The sequence below is a fragment of the Zootoca vivipara genome, chromosome 7 (assembly GCF_963506605.1).
Source record: "Zootoca vivipara chromosome 7, rZooViv1.1, whole genome shotgun sequence".
NCBI lineage: Eukaryota > Metazoa > Chordata > Lepidosauria > Squamata > Lacertidae > Zootoca > Zootoca vivipara.
The window spans coordinates 44,514,158-44,532,339 of record NC_083282.1 but is presented as its reverse complement, the minus strand read 5'-3'; the positions used below and the strand labels follow the sequence as shown (position 1 = coordinate 44,532,339).

General features: G+C 41.9%; 1 protein-coding gene across 1 annotated transcript; it reads right to left on the bottom strand.

Moving 5' to 3' along the window:
- Positions 1–659: 659 nt before the first annotated feature.
- LOC118088832 (riboflavin-binding protein-like) lies at positions 660–16,591 on the bottom strand. The gene is made up of 6 exons (XM_035122947.2): positions 16,457–16,591; positions 16,190–16,361; positions 15,277–15,376; positions 13,826–13,954; positions 8,700–8,811; positions 660–6,782 (listed from the first exon to the last, which is right to left on the bottom strand). Exons 2-6 carry the CDS (start codon positions 16,329–16,331, stop codon positions 6,537–6,539), a joined length of 729 nt encoding a protein of 242 aa, XP_034978838.1. The 5' UTR covers positions 16,332–16,361; positions 16,457–16,591; the 3' UTR covers positions 660–6,536.
- Positions 16,592–18,182: the final 1,591 nt, after the last annotated feature.

Genomic DNA, 18,182 nt, shown 5'->3' with positions numbered 1-18,182 from the left:
TCAAGGGATGTTAGCTTTGCCCCCAGCCCCTTTATTTTTGGCCTTCCCATTCTCCTAGCATTTGGCATGCATTTTTCTCCTGTGGTATGCTTGCCTGAGAACATTGCACACACCAAGTTAATTTCTGCATACAGCGGAACGGATCGTCTTTGTAAGTCGAGGTACCACTGTATATTGCACCGCAAGTGGCAATCCTTATTTTCCTTCATTGTGGAATTAGTGCTGCTTGTGCACATGCTCACATATTTTTCACATGTTCCACATGTCACCACCAAAATGCCAGCCCATACTACTTCTTTCTCTTTTTTTACATTTGGCTTTCCACTTGCTGCAGAAAATTTAGTAAGTAAAAATATATGATATATCTGCAGTTGCTAATGGTGTGAAAGTTCAGCGGTTTTGGGGGCGTATGTGGATTTGTCATGCTTTCACCTCACCTGATTCCTGTGGCTAACGTAGCCAGTGTTTGGTACTATGCACCTTGACTGGGGCTGCACCCGGCCCCCGGGCCTTAGTTTGGGGACCCCTGTTATAATGGCTTCAACTTTGTACTTGAAATAATGTTGCACCAGTTTCTATACCGTAGTTGGTCTCTGTCCTAACTAGCAAATACAGACATTATCATATGCAGAAATGCACTCTTAAATACTGAAATACTATTTAGATTAATTTTTATTATTTCACATGTCACCACAGATGTTCATATCACTTAACTTGGACATATTATCAGACAGTGCCACTTTAATAAATCAGGAACGTGTGGCTCTCCAGATTTTGTTGAACAACAGCTCCCATAATATCTTACCATTGGCCATGCTGGCTGGGGCTAGGTGGGGTCCAAAATCATCTGGAGGGCCACAGAAATGCTAATGGATCAATTGCAATAGAGTCTGATCGCAACTGTTTGAAACTTGACTCTCAGGGTTTGATAACCTAACACCACATTTACTTTGCCTGGGGTTTGATAATGCAGACCACAAATCATCCCAGTAGGAGGAAATCCTTAACATTTCTCCAAGTAATACAACAGGAGGTGGATGCTTCCAGCAGGGGGCACAACTGCAACATGTTTTAAATACAGTGATTAATATAAGAGGAGGGTTAACAATTGTGGAAGTGGCCCGTAATAACATGTGCTTCCATTATTAAGGTTTTGTAGCTAATCTACTAAAAAAAAATACCTGTTCCATTTGTTTAGCTTTGTAGCATAATGGGTCAGAATACCGGGAACAATGTCATAGCAGAATAGAAGGGGTGGGGACTCTTCTGTTTAGTTTCCACTAGCATGAGGTTCATAAGACAGGATTTATAAAATTGGTCAGTGCAAAAACATACCAGGTGAATGACAGGGTGCACCTAATGCATTTTTTTGTACCAGATTTACATGCTGATACCAGAAACACTTCTACTATTCATTTATAACAATTTTTGCTTAACAATTCTTGTCTTTAAATCCTTTGCTTTCCCTCTTCTGCAAAATTATTGGAATGTTCAATATTTCTCTCACTAATTTTCTCAAAGGGACATAGGAAACTTTGGGGAAACACATTTCTCTTAAAGCATACAATGGTTTTCCAGTGACATTATTAGTTTACAATTTGAGTCACCAGTAAAAAGATTTGCTGATGTACTGAGGTTTCCAGATTGCCTCTCTGAAATTAAAGTTCCCAAAAGTTGCAGACTATACAGAAAACGTAGCTCCATGTTTTACATTTTGAAGTTTTCTGTGATTAGTGCAGGGGTGACCAGCTTCTTTGTTGCTGGGCGCTACTGTCACACACAAGTGTATTTTGCCACACACACTCACTCCATCACATGTTATCAAGCAATAAGAGGGGTTTGCAGCTGCAGGCTCATGGCTTGGGCACCCCATACGAGAAATGTAGCATTACAACGTGGAGACTTTCTCTGTTAGAATGTTTTAAGAACAACTTTAGTTTTGGTCAAGAAGCTTTTTACCATACCTTTATTTGGTGGGATTGCCAGGAGATAAATAAACTGATTTGGGAACCAAGTGGCCTATGACTTGGTTAATAGCCATCCCTGATGAAATTTATTAAAGACCGAAAGAACAGCGAGTGTTTCTGATTTCTGCAGCAATGTTACATAAGCTGCATCTACCAAAATTATATATTTTACAGAAGGATTGGGGAACCTGTGGCCCTCCAGATGTTGTTGGACTACAACTCTCACCATTCCTGATCTTTAGCTATGCAGGTTGGAGCCGATGAGAGTTGGAGTCCAGCAGCATCTGGGTGGAGCATTACTGTCAGGACAATAACAGTGAAATGGGATATATCAATCCCAACACTAAAACTGCACATGGGAGCATAGTTGTACAACAAAACTACAGAGGAAAAGTAGGTTCCATGTGCAGCTTTTCCAGCTCCTGTAGGACTGTGACATAAAAGCTGTGCTTGCCAGAGCCCCTACAAAATCTTTCTCCTATGTTATAGGAGTTTTACATTTGATATGTATAGCTGAGAACAGTGTTGTTTAAACTCTTAAGCCTGGATACAATCCACTGAGGCAGCTTGTTTTTATGAGTAAACATCCTGAGCACTGCTTGTAAAACCTCAGTGTTACATTATGCTAGTTACAGTACATTTCATTTCCCCCTTGGGGACAATCACCTTCTTGAGAAGGAAAATGGCTTAACAAGAAAATTAACTCTAGAGTATGTGTAATTAATTGATCACAGCTGTGCTGAGTGAGAGGGGACCCAAAAGCTTAATTTGCCAAGGATTCAATGTGTCCATTCCAGAGTTGGGGTAAACCAGGGACACAGCAGGGCTCAGGAGTTAAAGGGTGTGGTCCCCCACTGCAAGAGCTGCAGAGGAGTGAATGAGAAAAAATATGTACACACATTTATTTCTCTTCTCAGGATTCAACGCTTGTTGTAACTATAGTAACTGTTTAGTCAGCACACACAAAAAGGAGAGGAAACTGTACTGATTCGTTGGGGAAACAATCAAAATCCACAATTGAGCAATGCCTTCACTAGGACCGGCTTTAGTGTCACAAAATAGCCAGCAAGATTTGACAGAAGTTTTGTCAATGTTTCCCTCATAACAAAAATATTTCTTCCAATAGCTAAGGGCCAGTTATTTCATTATGGCCATCACCTGAAGCTACTAGACCAGGTTCCACAGAGTTGTAGTTCCAAGTATTGCCTGTAACATGTAAGGCGCCCTTATGAGAAATGGTTGAGGGAATTGAGTATGTTTAGCCTGGTCCAGAGGAGACAGAGGAGGTACTGTTACCTAAGGTTTTTGACTTATTTGATGCTTAGTTAAGCCTTCGATTGCTCTTCTACTTTTTTCTTGTTTTTATTTAAGAAACTAGAGGGTGATCATTACTTCATCCATTCCACCCCTTGCAGACCTCCAATAGCAGCCATTATGGTAATGTTGAATTCCACACTCAGTTTTTCCTGGTTTTCTCCCTCCCTCCCTTCCTTCTGTATCCTTATACTTATTATTTTTACAATTATTTTCACTGCTTATGTCTGTAACCCTTCTATTGTGAAAAATGACAACATATTTTTTAAACTCTGTTAGTCAGAGGTCATATTTTGCAATCTGTTAATAGTGCTGGGAATTGTAGCTCTTTGGGGCGGGGTCTAACAACCATCAACACCCAACAGACTGCAGTTCCCAGGGGTCTTTGGGATAAATGTATGGTGTGGGTTTGACTTCAGTTGTTGCCAAGTATCTAATCAATGAAGGCAAGCAGAACTCGAGAGTTCAAATCAAGTGACATATGCCAACGGTAACAGGCAGGAATTGTTAAAACTGCCGATATCTCCAGCCTGGAGCTTTATCCCACTTCCTTTTGTAGGGCTGCTAGGAGGCTGAGACCAGATTAGTGAAGAGTGCAGTTAGGTCTGGTTGCCATGGAAACCTGCTCAGTACGGAGACAGCTAAACAGAGCTGGAAGTGGGTTCTGAAAGAACCTAATAATACAATTCTGCAATTCATTAGGATTTGCAGGTGCGCTGCTTCCTTTGCTCACTTGTGTATTCATTAACTGGCTTTGTAATTCTATTATGCACTGTGTAAGTAAATGAGTGAAGGGATTAAGCCAGCAGCTGATTTATGTTGCCTTTCAGCATGATGTAACCTTGTATCCCGATGTTGTTGGACTTCAGCTTCCATATCCCCAGCCAGCTTAACCAATGGTCTGGGATGATGGGAGTTGGAAGTATGTGGACCCTAGGCTGAAGAACACTGATTAAGTGGCCTACTCTCCCAAATGGAGAGAGCAGGACGAACTGAAATAATCACACTAGAGCAGGGGTGTCAAACTCAAATTCATCGGGGGCCGCATCAGCAGTTTGGTCACCCTCAAAGGGCCGGTTGTATCTGTAGGACTATGTGTCCACTCTTTATTATCATAAATTATTGTCACTGCATTCAATTATTACTGTTTTTTTGTAATAATGTAAGTAATAACTAGCTCTGAAAGCAGAAACATAGTCAGAATAATGGCAAGTAGATATTCAAATGTACAATTATTGTACAATTTATTGAAAAATGATTTTCGGTAACTGCACTGGGTGGTGGAGGCTCGCTAGGGTTTCATGCAGGAGCTTTGCAGAGCTACTGGTACCTGGAGATGCTGGGGTCCTTCTGCATGCAGGACAAATGTTCTGCCAGTGAGCCACCACCCTTCACCAAAGGGACTGGCTGAGGTTGACTCACTGGAGCTGCTCTCCTGGTTCCAGGGTTTAAGGGCCAGAAGTATAAAGCAGCATCCTATGTTTCTAGGGAGAGGGGGAGGGAGAGGGAGGGGAGGAAGGAAGGAAGAAAAGAGGGAGTGGGAGGGAGAGAGGAAGGAAGGAAAGAGGGGAGAGAAAGAAGAGTAGGAAATAAGGAAGGGAATAAAGAAGGAAAGAAAAAGAAAGAGGGAGAAAAGATGGAAAGGGAGAAAGAAGGAAGGAAGTAGAGAGGGAAAGAAAGAATAAGAATGCGGGAGAGGAAGAAAGATGGGAAGGAAGGAAGGAAGGAAGGAAGAAAGAAAGAAAGAAAGAAAGAAAGAAAGAAAAGAGGGAGCAGGACGGAGAGAGGAAGGAAAGAGGGGAGAGAAAGAAGAGTAGGAAAGAAGGAAGGGAATAAAGAAGGAAAGAAAAAAAAACACGGAGAGAAGACAGAGATAAAGAAGGAAGGAAGGAGATGGAAAGAAAGAATAAGAACGAGAGAGAGGAAGAAAGAAAGGGAAGGGGGGTCACCGCCTTGATTCAGCGCCAGAAAAGAGCGCGAAGGGACCCAGGGGCAAAAAGCATTTCCCGTGCAGCGTGAGGCAGCGGGTGTCCGTTTTAGCAGACGTGCGTAAAGCCTCAGAGTTGCACGTTCATGAGGCTGAGCCGCTGCTGAGCTCACGTTCATGAGGCTGAGCCACGGCAGGAGGAGGAGGAGGTGAGGCAAGAGGAGGAGGAGGCGGCTTGTCGGGTCGGTGCCCGGCAGCACCGTACGGAGAGTGCCGAGCCTCTGGGACGCAGCAGTGCTCTGTAGCACTTTGAATCCTCCTCCTCCTCCACGCGGCGCTGCTGGGTGCTTTGTCTGTGCTTCAGCAGCAGCAGCAGCCGTTTCCAGGCGCCGAGCCGTGGCAGGAGGAGGAGGATTCAAAGTGCTACAGAGCACTGCTGCGTCGCAGAGGCTCGGGACTCTTCGTGCGGTGCTGCTGGGCGCTGACCCGGCAAGCTGCCGCCTCCTTCTCCTGCTGTGGCTTGGGGCGCTCCACGCAGCGCTGCTCCGGCCGCCTTTCTACCCCCCCCAGGCCCCAGCTGTTTGTCACCGCATTGTCGGCGCGGCGCTTCAGCAGCTAGGTCCCGCTGGCTGGGGCGCTCGGCGGGCCACATGACGAGGTCTGGCGGGCCGGATTTGGCCCCCGGGCCTTGAGTTTGACACCCGTGCACTAGAGTCAGCATCCAACTAGCTACAGCAGTGGCTTCAGCAACTATCTACAGCAGTCAACATGGTGCCCTCCAAATGTTGTTGGACTACAACTTTTATCACCCCAGGCAGCTGGGCAATAGTCAGTAATTAAGGGAGTTGTAGTCCAGCAACATCTAGACAATTCAAAGTGTTATCACAAATGAAGCCCTAATTGACTCAGGCCCAGGATGCCTATGGACTGCCGCCCTCCCATGCCATTCTGCCCGCACTCTGAGATCTGGTGAAAAGGCCCCTTTGTGGATCCTGACATTGACCGATGATTTACAACAGGTTCTTTTATGTGCCAGCCCCCTGTGATGGAACTCTCTCCTGTGGAGGTTTGTCTGCCTCCCTCTCCTTTTAGCTTCTGCCACCAAGTGAAGGCCATTTCGGTTAGTCATGGCATTTTTAATGGTGGCTGATGCTTTCATTATCTGCCACACTGTTTACTTTTCAGGCTTTTAATTTTTTAAAGTAATTTTAATTGTTCAGTCACTTTATTGTATTTTTGTGTGTGTGGCTGATGGCCACCCTGAGTATTGTTTTAATAGTGGAAAGGTGCAACATGCGTCACTTTAAAACATAAAGAAACCCTGGCACTTAGAATGTCTCCACACCTTCGTCTTTCGGCTCCTTCAGCTTCTTTATTTTGTCCAGCTTGAGGCGACAAAACTGCTCTTCATGACTTCTGCTGCTGCTGCTACTATTACTGGAGGCCCTCTCCTCCAAGAGCTCGATGACCTTGCTATCCATCTCATCCATTTGCAGGCACAGACAGGGGGAGTCACTTACCTTCAGTGAATCTCCCCACATGCTCTCACACATGTCAGTCCCATTGCCATACATCTAGGGGGTCAGAGAAACAAAACTGGCTTAAATTTACGACATCCAGTGCAATAGACACAAAATAAAATGGCTCTTGATGACACATGAGCGTTGCAAAATTGGGCCACATGTTCCTCCTGCTCTAGATCTTTCTACTACGGCATGCTTGGAAAAGCTTTGTCCAGGATTAGCAACAGCCCATTTAGGGCACATAGCACTCACCCTCCACTGTTTCTTTCTGCCATTTGTACAAATCAGGGGTGGGGGTAGGGGGAGGTGGCTGATTGCTTTACTGTATGAGCTAAAAGCAGTGGAAATAAAGAGACAACCCCTCTTCCCTCAGTGCGCTGTCCAGCTCTATTCCTTTTGGATCTTAATCACTTTTATTTTCAGCTGTGAGCCAACTCAAACAGAAATCTCAATTTTCTTTGCTTCCACAAGAACATAGGAAGCTGGCTTATACAGTGTTTCCATTTAGCCAATTTTTAACCTGCTATGACTGGCAATTGCTCTTTAGGCTCTCAGAGGTTTTTCCTATCACTAGTTGGCCTGATCCTTTTAACCAGGAACTGAATATGGATATTTTTGCATGCGAAGCATGGTCGCATCCACACCATACATTTAAAGCACACTTTAAATAAAGAATCGTGGGAACTGTAGTTTACCCCTCACATATCGTAATTTTGATTCTCACCACCCTTAAACTACAATTCCCAAGATTCTTTGGGGAAGCCATGTACTTTAAGTGTATGGTGGATGTCACCCAAGTCATCTCCAGCTGAGATACACGGCCCCTTTCCGTCTTGCCAAATGTAGAGGCAGTAACATACTTTGGGATGTGATTGGGCAGCACATGGTAGTGGTTTGATGAATAGACCGTAAGCTGCTAAATTGGCATGTATTATGGGCTGTTATTAAATGGCAAAATTTATACTGCTTTGAGAAAGTGGTCAGAAAGCCAGTGTGGTAGTTAAGAGTGGCAGACTATGACTGGGAAGACTCAAATTGAAATTCCCACTCAGCTTTAAAGCTCATTGGATGACCTAGGGCCAGTCACTACTTCTCAGCCTAATGCACCTCATAGAGTCATTGTGTGGTTAAAAATGGAGAGGAACCATGCATATTGCCTTGAGTTTCTTGGTGGAAAGGTGCAATGTAAAAGTTAGGAATAAATACAAAACCTGCATCCTTTTAATCTACCATCAGCGATTCTCAAACTGAGGACTGTTATAAGCAGGTTCACAAAAGCCCTCTATGTACTCACTAACTGCTCTTCCTTTATTTCCTTTCAACCAGCCTCCACTAGGGCTAGGTAATTAACTTATGTCTCTGCATCAGAGGTGCTTGAGATAAATTCAGTCTGCTATGTCAGATCCACTTTTCCAGGAGCAAGTCCTCTTGCACTGTCAATTCCTTCCAATGCAGATGAAGCAGAATTATTTGCCTTAAGATAAGGTTGAATTTTTGTGTCTTTGTATGATTACTCTGGACATGACTTCTGAATGAAAGTTCAGAGCAGTGCACAAACACAGGTTTTAAGCTCCTCCTTTAACTCTAAAACAATTCTCTTTTAATTCAGAAAAAGTAGGTCAGCTATTGGAAGCTTGGAAAACATATTTTTAGATATATCTATTTCTAACAAATAACAACACATTGCTTCATTCTAACACATGGTTTAGAATTTGTCTTATGGACGTCACAATTCAGAAATTCAATTAAGTGACTTGTTGCAGATTATTGTTAATCATTACTGCTCTACTACTGTGCACAAGTTCTACTAAAGGACATTGAAATGCTGGTGGGGTTTGAGTAGGTGAGTTTTTTCTTGTTAAAGGAACATCTACTAGATTAGATCCCTGGTGTTGAATGCAGAACTATATGTAGCCTTCTGGCTCCTTCACATAGGTGCACTGTTTGTGGTTCATTATGATACACTACCTCGTGGTAGGGGATGCACGCATTCTTACAGTGGTTTTCTCCTTTTTCATCAATTGCCCAGTCTGTCAGCCAATTGCTAACACAAGTGAAGTCATTTTTACAAGCTTCATACCTGCAAGGTAAAGAAAGCATAGATGACTGATTTATGAGCATTTGTGCCATCTCTCATAAATCAACACAGAGGAAGGTGTGTACGCTGGGCTGATAGTGTTTGTTTCCATTCCATTAACCCAAAGCTGCTGCATCACACTGTTGACTCATGCTAAGCTTGTGGTTTACGAAGACCCCTAGATCCTTTTCACATGTACTACTGGCAAGCCACGTGTCCCCCTTCTTATATCTGTGCACCTGGTTCTACCTGCCTAAGTGCAAAACCTTGTGTATTGTATTTGTATGGTGAACGTGAATGTGGAAAATTTGTAAACGTGAAATTTTTAAATAAAATATAGAACACTGTATTTGTTCCTACTGAAATTCATTTTGTTAGTTTGGGCCCAGTTCTCCAATCTGTTAAGGTCGGTAACAGGGTCCTATACACCTCTCACACACAATTCCTCGCTTTTCCGCCCGCTAGCCAGCTCAGTAAATGCCAGCTGATCTAACAGTAGAAGTGAATGAGCCTGCATTCCTCACAGCATTGTGGCATCCTGATTTAGTGCAACCTTATCCCCTTAAAAAAAAGAAGAGTATAAAGATGATGGTGGACTCTCTTTTCATGGATGTTTTAAAGCAGAGGTTGGATGGCCATCCGTCATGGATGCTTTAGCTGAGATACCTGCATTGAAGGAAGTTGGACTAGATGACCCTTGGGTCCCTTTCAACTCTAAGATTCTATGATTCTATGTGATGTGCTAAAAGTTCAGTTGTTTCCTCTAAAACAGCATCAATAGGAAGTATGTGGAATTAGTGACATCACCAAGAAGCAAATTTAAGTCTCTGCATTGCCAGAGTAGCCGAGCACTGCGGTACTATAAATGTTGGATTAAAAAACACCTAGAACATTTGTGATCTGAAAAGTAACATTTGGGCGGTAGGGAAGCTATGGGCCACGCAAAGCTTGTAACAGATGCTGTGTGATCCAGAGTGTTTTGATGGTGCGAACTGCCCTGAATGCAAGATCGCATATGACCATCCTGATACCCACAAGAGCACAAATCACCTTGAATACAAACTAAAATTTCTGTCTGCAGGGCCCTCAGTAACAGGTGAACCAGTTCCTTTGACCTTGTTTTCAGCTAGAAAATGCTTAAAGAATAACATGTTTGCACAAACTGGACTTTGAAGCATGATCTCTTGTTTGGCAAGAGAATGTATCTAAATTTTAACAGAATTAAGCACATTTCTTTCTTATGTACTCAGCATATTATTAGTTTACAAATACCAGGTCAATATACGGTATTCGTATTTGGCTTTAGTCACACCATTTATACGAACGCAACCTGTGCTTAAAAACGAAGGCATGATATGAACACACTTTTAAAATTCTGTGTCTTTTATAGCATGGTTTTTTCAAAAGCTGACACTGTATGATGGTTATGCTGCCATGGAAATTAATGAAAAAATATGTTTGTGTCATAATAACACTAGCAACATTGGCTCCCCTCCTCCCTTCATCTTTTGCCAGCCTTTTTAGTCTGTATCTTGTAGAAGTTTGCCTTGGCAAAACTCAAGCAACCCCCCTAACTTCTGACTGGGATCAAAGAGTCCATTTTGTATAATCACATTAATATTATAAATAAGAATGCCTTATTTTAAATATGGTTAGTGGAAAGATTAGTCCCTGTTAGTAAGGTGATAGTTTTAAAATTGTTTAAAGAGGTTAATTACAAATTAAAAGGGGACGACAACATAAAAACTACCTTATCATGGTTTGCCAGAAGAATCTTGTTTAAAATGCTATAAAGGCATCTCTTCAGTTTATTATTCCTGTCTGGTCATGAAAACATATAAATATAATAGCAACTCCAAGAGCTACAGGCTCCTATGAGCATCTCAGTTGACTCTTCTGGGCAATTTTTAGCAGATGTAGTAAGATTTTGAAATTAAGATTAGCTCCTAAATGTAATGTTTTCATTTCTTACAGGTGTAAAAATCTGCCTATAAGCAGTGGCTGCGATAATGTACTAATGCCAGGGTGAACTTTCATCTTCTCAAAGCAGGTTTCCTATTTAGATGTGTTTAGGGAAGCTTTTAATATTTAATGCTGTATTGTTTTAATATTCGATTGGGAGCCGCCCAGAGTGGCTGGGGAGACTCAGCCACATGGGCGGGGTATAAATAATAAATTATTATTATTATTATTATTACTACTACTACTACTATTATTACTTGTGTGACGAAGTTGAAATTTACACTGCAGCTTTAAAGCGGAGATGGGAAAGCTGTGGTCCTCCAGAAGTTGTTGAACTCCAGCTCCCATCAGCCTAGCCAGCAAGGGCAGATGTGGTTGGACTCCAGTTTCCCCACCTTTTCTCTAAAGCCACCGAGAAAGCAGAAAAATAAGTTGCCACACTTATTTCTTCTTTGGCCTCTCTGTCTGTGTCTCCACTACTTGCTGCATGGTCTGCTCACGGGAGTTGGCGGTGGGCAGAGTAGGTAAAAGGACTAACAAAGGAAAGGACAAGAGCAGTCTCTATTGCTTCTCCATGTTGCAGCCTGGCAATACTGCTTGCGACATGTGTGTCATTGCTGAATTTTGTATTGCCTAAAGTTCCGCTTTTTCAAGGCCATATACTGTCAACACAAGTAGGGATGATACAACCTGTTCTGATTAATATTCTAGGTCAGTTTTTTTAATGACATTTCAACAGTTGCAGACAAAGGGAGAGAAAGTTAAAGGAAAGGAGAAGGCAGAATGTCCCTGATCCTTTTCTCAAGTGGGAACAGGATCAGAGACTAATCGCCTGCTCCCTTCCACAGCCCTCACCATAGGCAATATAATGACTTGTCTTTCATTTCCAGCTCAGAGTGACAGGATAGTGTATTAGCAGCACACTTTCTCCCCCCCCCCCAGTGCTTCTTTCAAGGCTTGGGCAGGGCAGGATATGCACATAGCTGTCTCTTCCTTCTGCAGCTCCTTCCCCTTCTCAAGAGCTCTCAAGAGCATTGGCTTTCCAGGATGGTTATTTTGCAGCTGTGGTTGTCAGATCCAACAGGGAACTACTTTAATTATTGTACAGGAGGGGGATATGTCACAAGCACAGCTTCTCCTTTCATTCTAGCACTATGACAGGAAAAGCTCTGCTTAATCTCTGCCTGGTCAAACTAGTATTGAAAACTCTGGAGGCCCACCTTGTACTGGATCTGACAAACTTACTTCCATGCTGCCAACGAATGATAAAATAGTCACTAGATTGCAGCCCGCTAGAATGCATTCACACTCAGAAGTTAGTCCCATTTATTTCAGTTGGATTTACTTCCAAATAAGAGTGTAGAAAATTAGAGACTTTATCAATTACTTAGTTTGCCTTTTTTTTTTAAAGTGCTTTATGATGACCCAGCTTAAAGTATACTGAGGGCTGGAGAAAAGGATATATGGAGAAAAACCATATGGTGTACAGTGTCAAAGAAATGAAATAATAGCAAAAAAGCAATGTACTTTCCCAAAGTATGATTCACCAGAGAGATCTGTTTTCATTTAAAACAAATCCTTATGTCAGTGCTGAGAATTATTAAATGTGTCAAGTTCACCATTTCCTCTGTAATTGTCCAAGGACTCTTTGGCAGGTGGGTTGGAAAGGGAAGCTACCCCTAAAGGCTCTCCAAAGTCCACATATATACTGAAAAATGAGCTTTTGGTGCAGGAAATTCCAAGCCATTAGAAAGAAAGAGGAAAGCTTGAGGTAAGATTCCTCATGTCCTTTAAAGTCAAGTTCTTGTTTCTTCTGAACACAGTGAAAATTGCCCTTTACAACAAAGGTACAGAGGATTTTGAAATAAGGATCTCTGTAGGATGTGGGGAATGGCGATGATATCCTTAGCAGCCATGCAGTATGTTAAACAGATTCTACTGTCTATATAACAAAAGAGTTCTGCAGCTTCCGCCTTGGGTATACAGGAGAAGTAGAAACATTGTTCAAAGCTTTCCCATCATATTGCTTGAAGCAGACTCATTTGTGGATCAATAACACAATTGAGCACCCTAGGTCAAATCCAGCTTTTTGAAGAATGCTACCTGGTCCCCCAGTTATCAACCTAGAGGTTAAAGTGTTGTGGATAAGTGGTATCTGGGGTACCAGAGCAGTGTTAGAAGTTGTGCTCACTATTCCTCACTCTCTTTTCAAAGTGTTCCTCACTGAAGATGATGGTCAGAGATAGGTGCAATATATTGTCCATAGTGAGAGGAATTACTAATATCTTATCATTTGGGAACAAGTCTGCCATATTACTAATACACATGAACACCACCCCCAGAGAGCAGACATCAATCCAGAAAGCTGCATCTAAGGTCTTGAACAGGCATCCCCAAACTTCGGCCCTCCAGATGTTTTGGCCTACAACTCCCATGATCCCTAGCTAACAGGACCAGTGGTTGGGGAAGATGGGAATTGTAGTCCAAAACATCTGGAGGGCCGAAGTTTGGGGATGCCTGGTCTTGAACATGCCCCATCGTTTAGTCGTGTCTGACTCTTCGTGACCCCATGGACCATAGCACACCAGGCACTCCTGTCTTCCACTGCCTCCCACAGTTTGGTCAAACTCATGTTCATAGCTTCGAGAACACTGTCCAACCATCTCGTCCTCTGTCGTCCCCTTCTCCTAGTGCCCTCAATCTTTCCCAGCATCAGGGTCTTTTCCAGGGAGTCTTCTCTTCTCATGAGGTGGCCAAAGTATTGGAGCCTCAGCTTCAGGATCTGTCCTTCCAGTGAGCACTCAGGGCTGATTTCCTTCAGAATGGATAGGTTTGATCTTCTTGCAGTCCATGGGACTCTCAAGAGTCTCTTCCAGCACCATAATTCAGAAAGCCCTAAATATCTTGGGACCCAAGAATCAAGAGTGCCTGAGGTGTGTCTGCCACCCTAATTGTTAATTGTCAAGAGGAATTTTATAACTTCCCTGTTTACCCGGGCATTTGATGGCTGAAAGATGCTGTTTTATTAAAATGAGAAGCATAACCCCCAACTTACCAGTCGTCACAGAAGTTTTGGCACATGGGAACAGACACAATGGCAGCTGGGTAGTGGGGATGTGCCCAATGTGCAGTATATGGTGAACACCTGTAAAAGCATTCTATCTTCTTCATATAGCTCTGACATCTGTTGTTGCATTAGAAATAACCATTGTTATTACATGAAAACAACTAGCACTGCATATGTGGCTGCCTCTATGCTCTTAAGAGATCAGCCTGCATTTTTCCAAAGAACTTTATTGGAATGCAACACTTTAGGCTAGGGTACCAACGCAAAATTATTCATTATTTTTATTATTCATTTCATTTCTATCCCGCTTTATAGTTTAAAGAAAAAAATCTCAAAGCGGTTTACAATAAAAATAGAGTTCTGCCGTTCAGCCCCTCGTACGCACATATTTCAAGACCTGCATGTATTTATGGTTTGCAATACACAGGATAATAATGTGCCATTACTCTATCCTAACACCTTTGACTTCCTCCACTTAAATGGTTAGACACTCTGTAATAGAACTTATTTGGTTATGGAACACATACTATCCACAGACATCTGTCCCACTTCTATGGAGATTCTGCCATTGTGCCTTATCGGCAAGTGTTATTTGCAACAGTCTTGCAGTGTTCAGTGTTCCTACTTAGGGTTTCAGCCAGCCAGCTTTTTCCTTTCCCAGGATACTCTATTCCATTTCACCTTCCCCCCTCAGCTTTCCAACCTCCACCCCAAACAATAGTTGGTCAACATTCCTAAGAGCTATTGAACTTTTGCAAACTTCAGGTATCCCCAAGCCTCTAAATATTTCTCTCTGGGGCATGGATAGTACATTTTTACAAGGCCCCATATTTGAAGAATAGGTTTTACTCAAATAATAAGTTTAACTCAAAATAGGTTCACTTAATTAATGACCTAACTTAGTCATACTTATTAGTTTTAATAGATCTGTTCTGATTAAAATTTAGTTAAATGCCACTCTGAGTTTGATAAACAGGTTTGATGCAAAAATGTTTTTTATTCTTCAGTGAGCCTCTACTTTTATGTATTGTTTTACGTTTTAAGATGCATACAATAAACTCTTCCCCTGTGTATACCTGCTGTGCATTGATAATACAATATATTAAAGTTAATGAAATGTAAATGTTGAGTCAAAAAAGAGGGGATGCTTCTGGCATATTGAAGTAGGGTTTCCAACTTTTTTTCTGCAATGGCTCCTGTGTTCAACAGTTCAACAACTGCACTTTCATGAAACGCATAACTGAACCCAATGAATTTTTGCATGCAATGCTACTGTTAAAGGTACACAACAAGCCATACCAAAAAGGGAAAAAAAGGCAGCAGCCTTATACCGAGCTTTTCACAAAGTTATGCTGGTGATTGTTGGCAAACAAGAACCCATTAATAAAGGAAAAAAATGGAATGCACTTGGAGAAAAAGAACAAGGATAAGTCACTTACAATTTACTGTTATTTCCACATCGGTTCCAATAGGTGGTATTTACTTTAATCACTGGTGAATCAGCTAGTTCCTTTGTAATGTCTTCAGAGCAACAAGAGGCTATGGGGAATTAAAAACAAATATATCTCATTCTGAAGGTTTACTTTGTAACATAACCACAACTTTGAAGACATAGAATTTTGTTGAGTCCCCACATTGGTTCTCTCATTATTTTTCATGTGATTTTATAAAATGAAAAACATGCTATTAAAACATGTTTTAAAACCAAAAGAATACTGGGAAGTTAAAATTTACAAAGGAAATATCTTAATTAAATACTTCAAACTCAAATTTGATATTGGAAATGATAATTTAATATTATATAGATTTAAAATTATACAGTAATATAGACTTCTTTTCATACATAGAACGTGAACTTCATTCCTTCAGTGCACTTATCATCTCTATATTAAAAAAAAAGACCTGGGGGGGAACCTTTGGAAATCATGAGCATAAGCTGAAATTGTTGATGCTGACAAATTCACAAGCAATATGTCTAAAGACAGTTCTTACCCCAGTCCACCCAGTGCATGCCCCATTTAGAAGCAAAACCCTGATGCATAAAGCTCAGGCATAAACAGGATATCACACATTGTTAATTACAACAACCTAACATCATTCCTGGAGCAAGTGATAATAAGATTTCACATGTGGGCCAAAACACACACATTCACTAAGGATCCAATTGATGCAGCTGACTTTTCTTGTGCCATTGGATATATTGGTTATATATTGATGTATCAATATAAAAACTCAACTTTAATAAATTCTTCAGGGCAGCAAATTAATATGGGTGGCATCAGAGCTGGTTAGTTAATGTAAAAGCTAACTTAAATAGTTTTGCAAATATTTCACAGGTTTAAGAGGACTTACATTTCGAATATAGGGTGCATTCGTGCAAGTAATTCTCCTGGCTGGGTCTGTGCTTGTGAGCTGCTCCTTCCAGACATTGCCTCTTTCCACTGATTGCCACTGCTGAGATAGCGAAGAGCAGGAGCACTGAAAACCTTAGCATATTCTCGTTGCTGTTGTCTTTTTAATAGCCCTGTATGGAAACAGTACATTATGGTCAGAGAATTTGGAGACGGTGGGGAGCAAGGTCCATGAAATTTTCAGAAATAAATGTAGGGCATAACACACCTCTTTTGCTGGCTTTGTTTCTTTCGTCTCTGAGATAGGCTGGAACACAAAATGCTGCTGCTCCTTCTTTCCTCTCTGTCTATATACATTGCCCGTCAGCAGAAATCCATAGTTTGTTTGCCAATAAAAGTTCCCTGACCCTTTGCAAAGCTAACAGACTCAGGGTCAGTTGCACCAAAGGCATAATAACTTACATAGCTATTTCCATCTAGTTTAGGATCCTGTCTTCCACAGTAGTCTGTCAGAAGACTATAGAACAGACTGCATAATGCTGCTCAGGGAAGGTATATTGAAGTTTAAGGCTCAGAAGCAGCTAGGCCATATTGTACCACACATTAACCTGAGAAGTTAGAGCAGGGCCTTTATAGAAATGATACTGAGGCCATGGAATGCCTAGTTAATTTTTGCATGCCTGGTTAAGGGCTATGAGATTCATTGGGTAAGTTGGAAGTCAATGGGTGCTGATATAGGCAAAAATCTGCCTTTATTCCCTTATTGGGTTCTCCATCGGTTGGAGAATATAACAGAGGCTAACCAGAGAAGTTTGAGAAGCAAAGCCTTTATTTTCGCTGTTGCAACAGGGTCCTTCCTCTCACGCAGGAGAACAAGGAAGGAACCCCAAACAAATGTGTCCTGCCCTTAAAAAGAAATTTGAAATTGGTTTCAGCCCACCTCCCAGAAGCATCATCCATATGTCACAGAAGGGGTGTAGCCCAAGACCCCTCTCCCTAGATTCATCATAGGTACATCATGAAAGGGGAGGTCTGGTGGCAGTAATCTGAGCATCCTGGACCCTGCCCCCTGCCCCCAAAACCTAATCAACAAAAGAGAGAGATATTTACATTTCCCTGTTTCCCAGCCAAGTTAATCACACCCTTTTGTCTGGCACCCAGGTATCAGGATGCCAGGGATTATCACTTTAATTCCTGAGACAATGAGAAGGTTCCCCCCACCCCCCTTCTTCCAACCAGAGGAACACCTGGTCAGAGAGAGTCAAAATGGTGTCAGTCAGGCCTGTCTTCCTGTGCTGCTTCAGACATGTTTCTGTACATTCATGGACATGTTTTATGAACAATTATAATATATATATATGACCTCAAAATTCTTATAACAGGTGCCATTATTTTTTATTTTTTTTGTATAGGCTTCATTGTACGAATTTTTTGGGGGTTTTCATTGTTTTATTTAAGTGGTGTTTATTCATCACTTGTGCTGCTTTGAGCTTGTGGAAAAACAGCATAAACATATTTTAAGTCAGTTTTTAGCCTTGACAGATGCTTAAGAACACACACCGCTTTTTTAAACATGTGGATGCTAAAAGCCTGATTTTGCAGTCCTAGCCAGACAGCAAAACCAGGAGATTTATCAAGCCAATGGTAGTCTGCTGTTATAAAATCATATTGGGGGGGGGGGTTTGCAGGACACCATTATTAATGAACAGAGAGGGGTGACAGAATTTGACAGCTGCAATACCCAGAATCCTGTTCAATGCCATCTTCCCTGTCTCCCCACCCCTCCAGCTAGGACGCGACCCTGCCTGAAGGAAGGCTTAAGGATCTGCATATGCACAACAGTTAGCATAAACTCACACATTTCCCCTCTCCACCTCCCCTCCGCCCAGAACAAAACAATGTTTCCAGAAGAAGGGGGGGGGGAACCGCCCAAATCCAAAGTTAAACTTTTCTACTCAAGTTAATAATACAGCCTATTATATGTTCTCTTACCA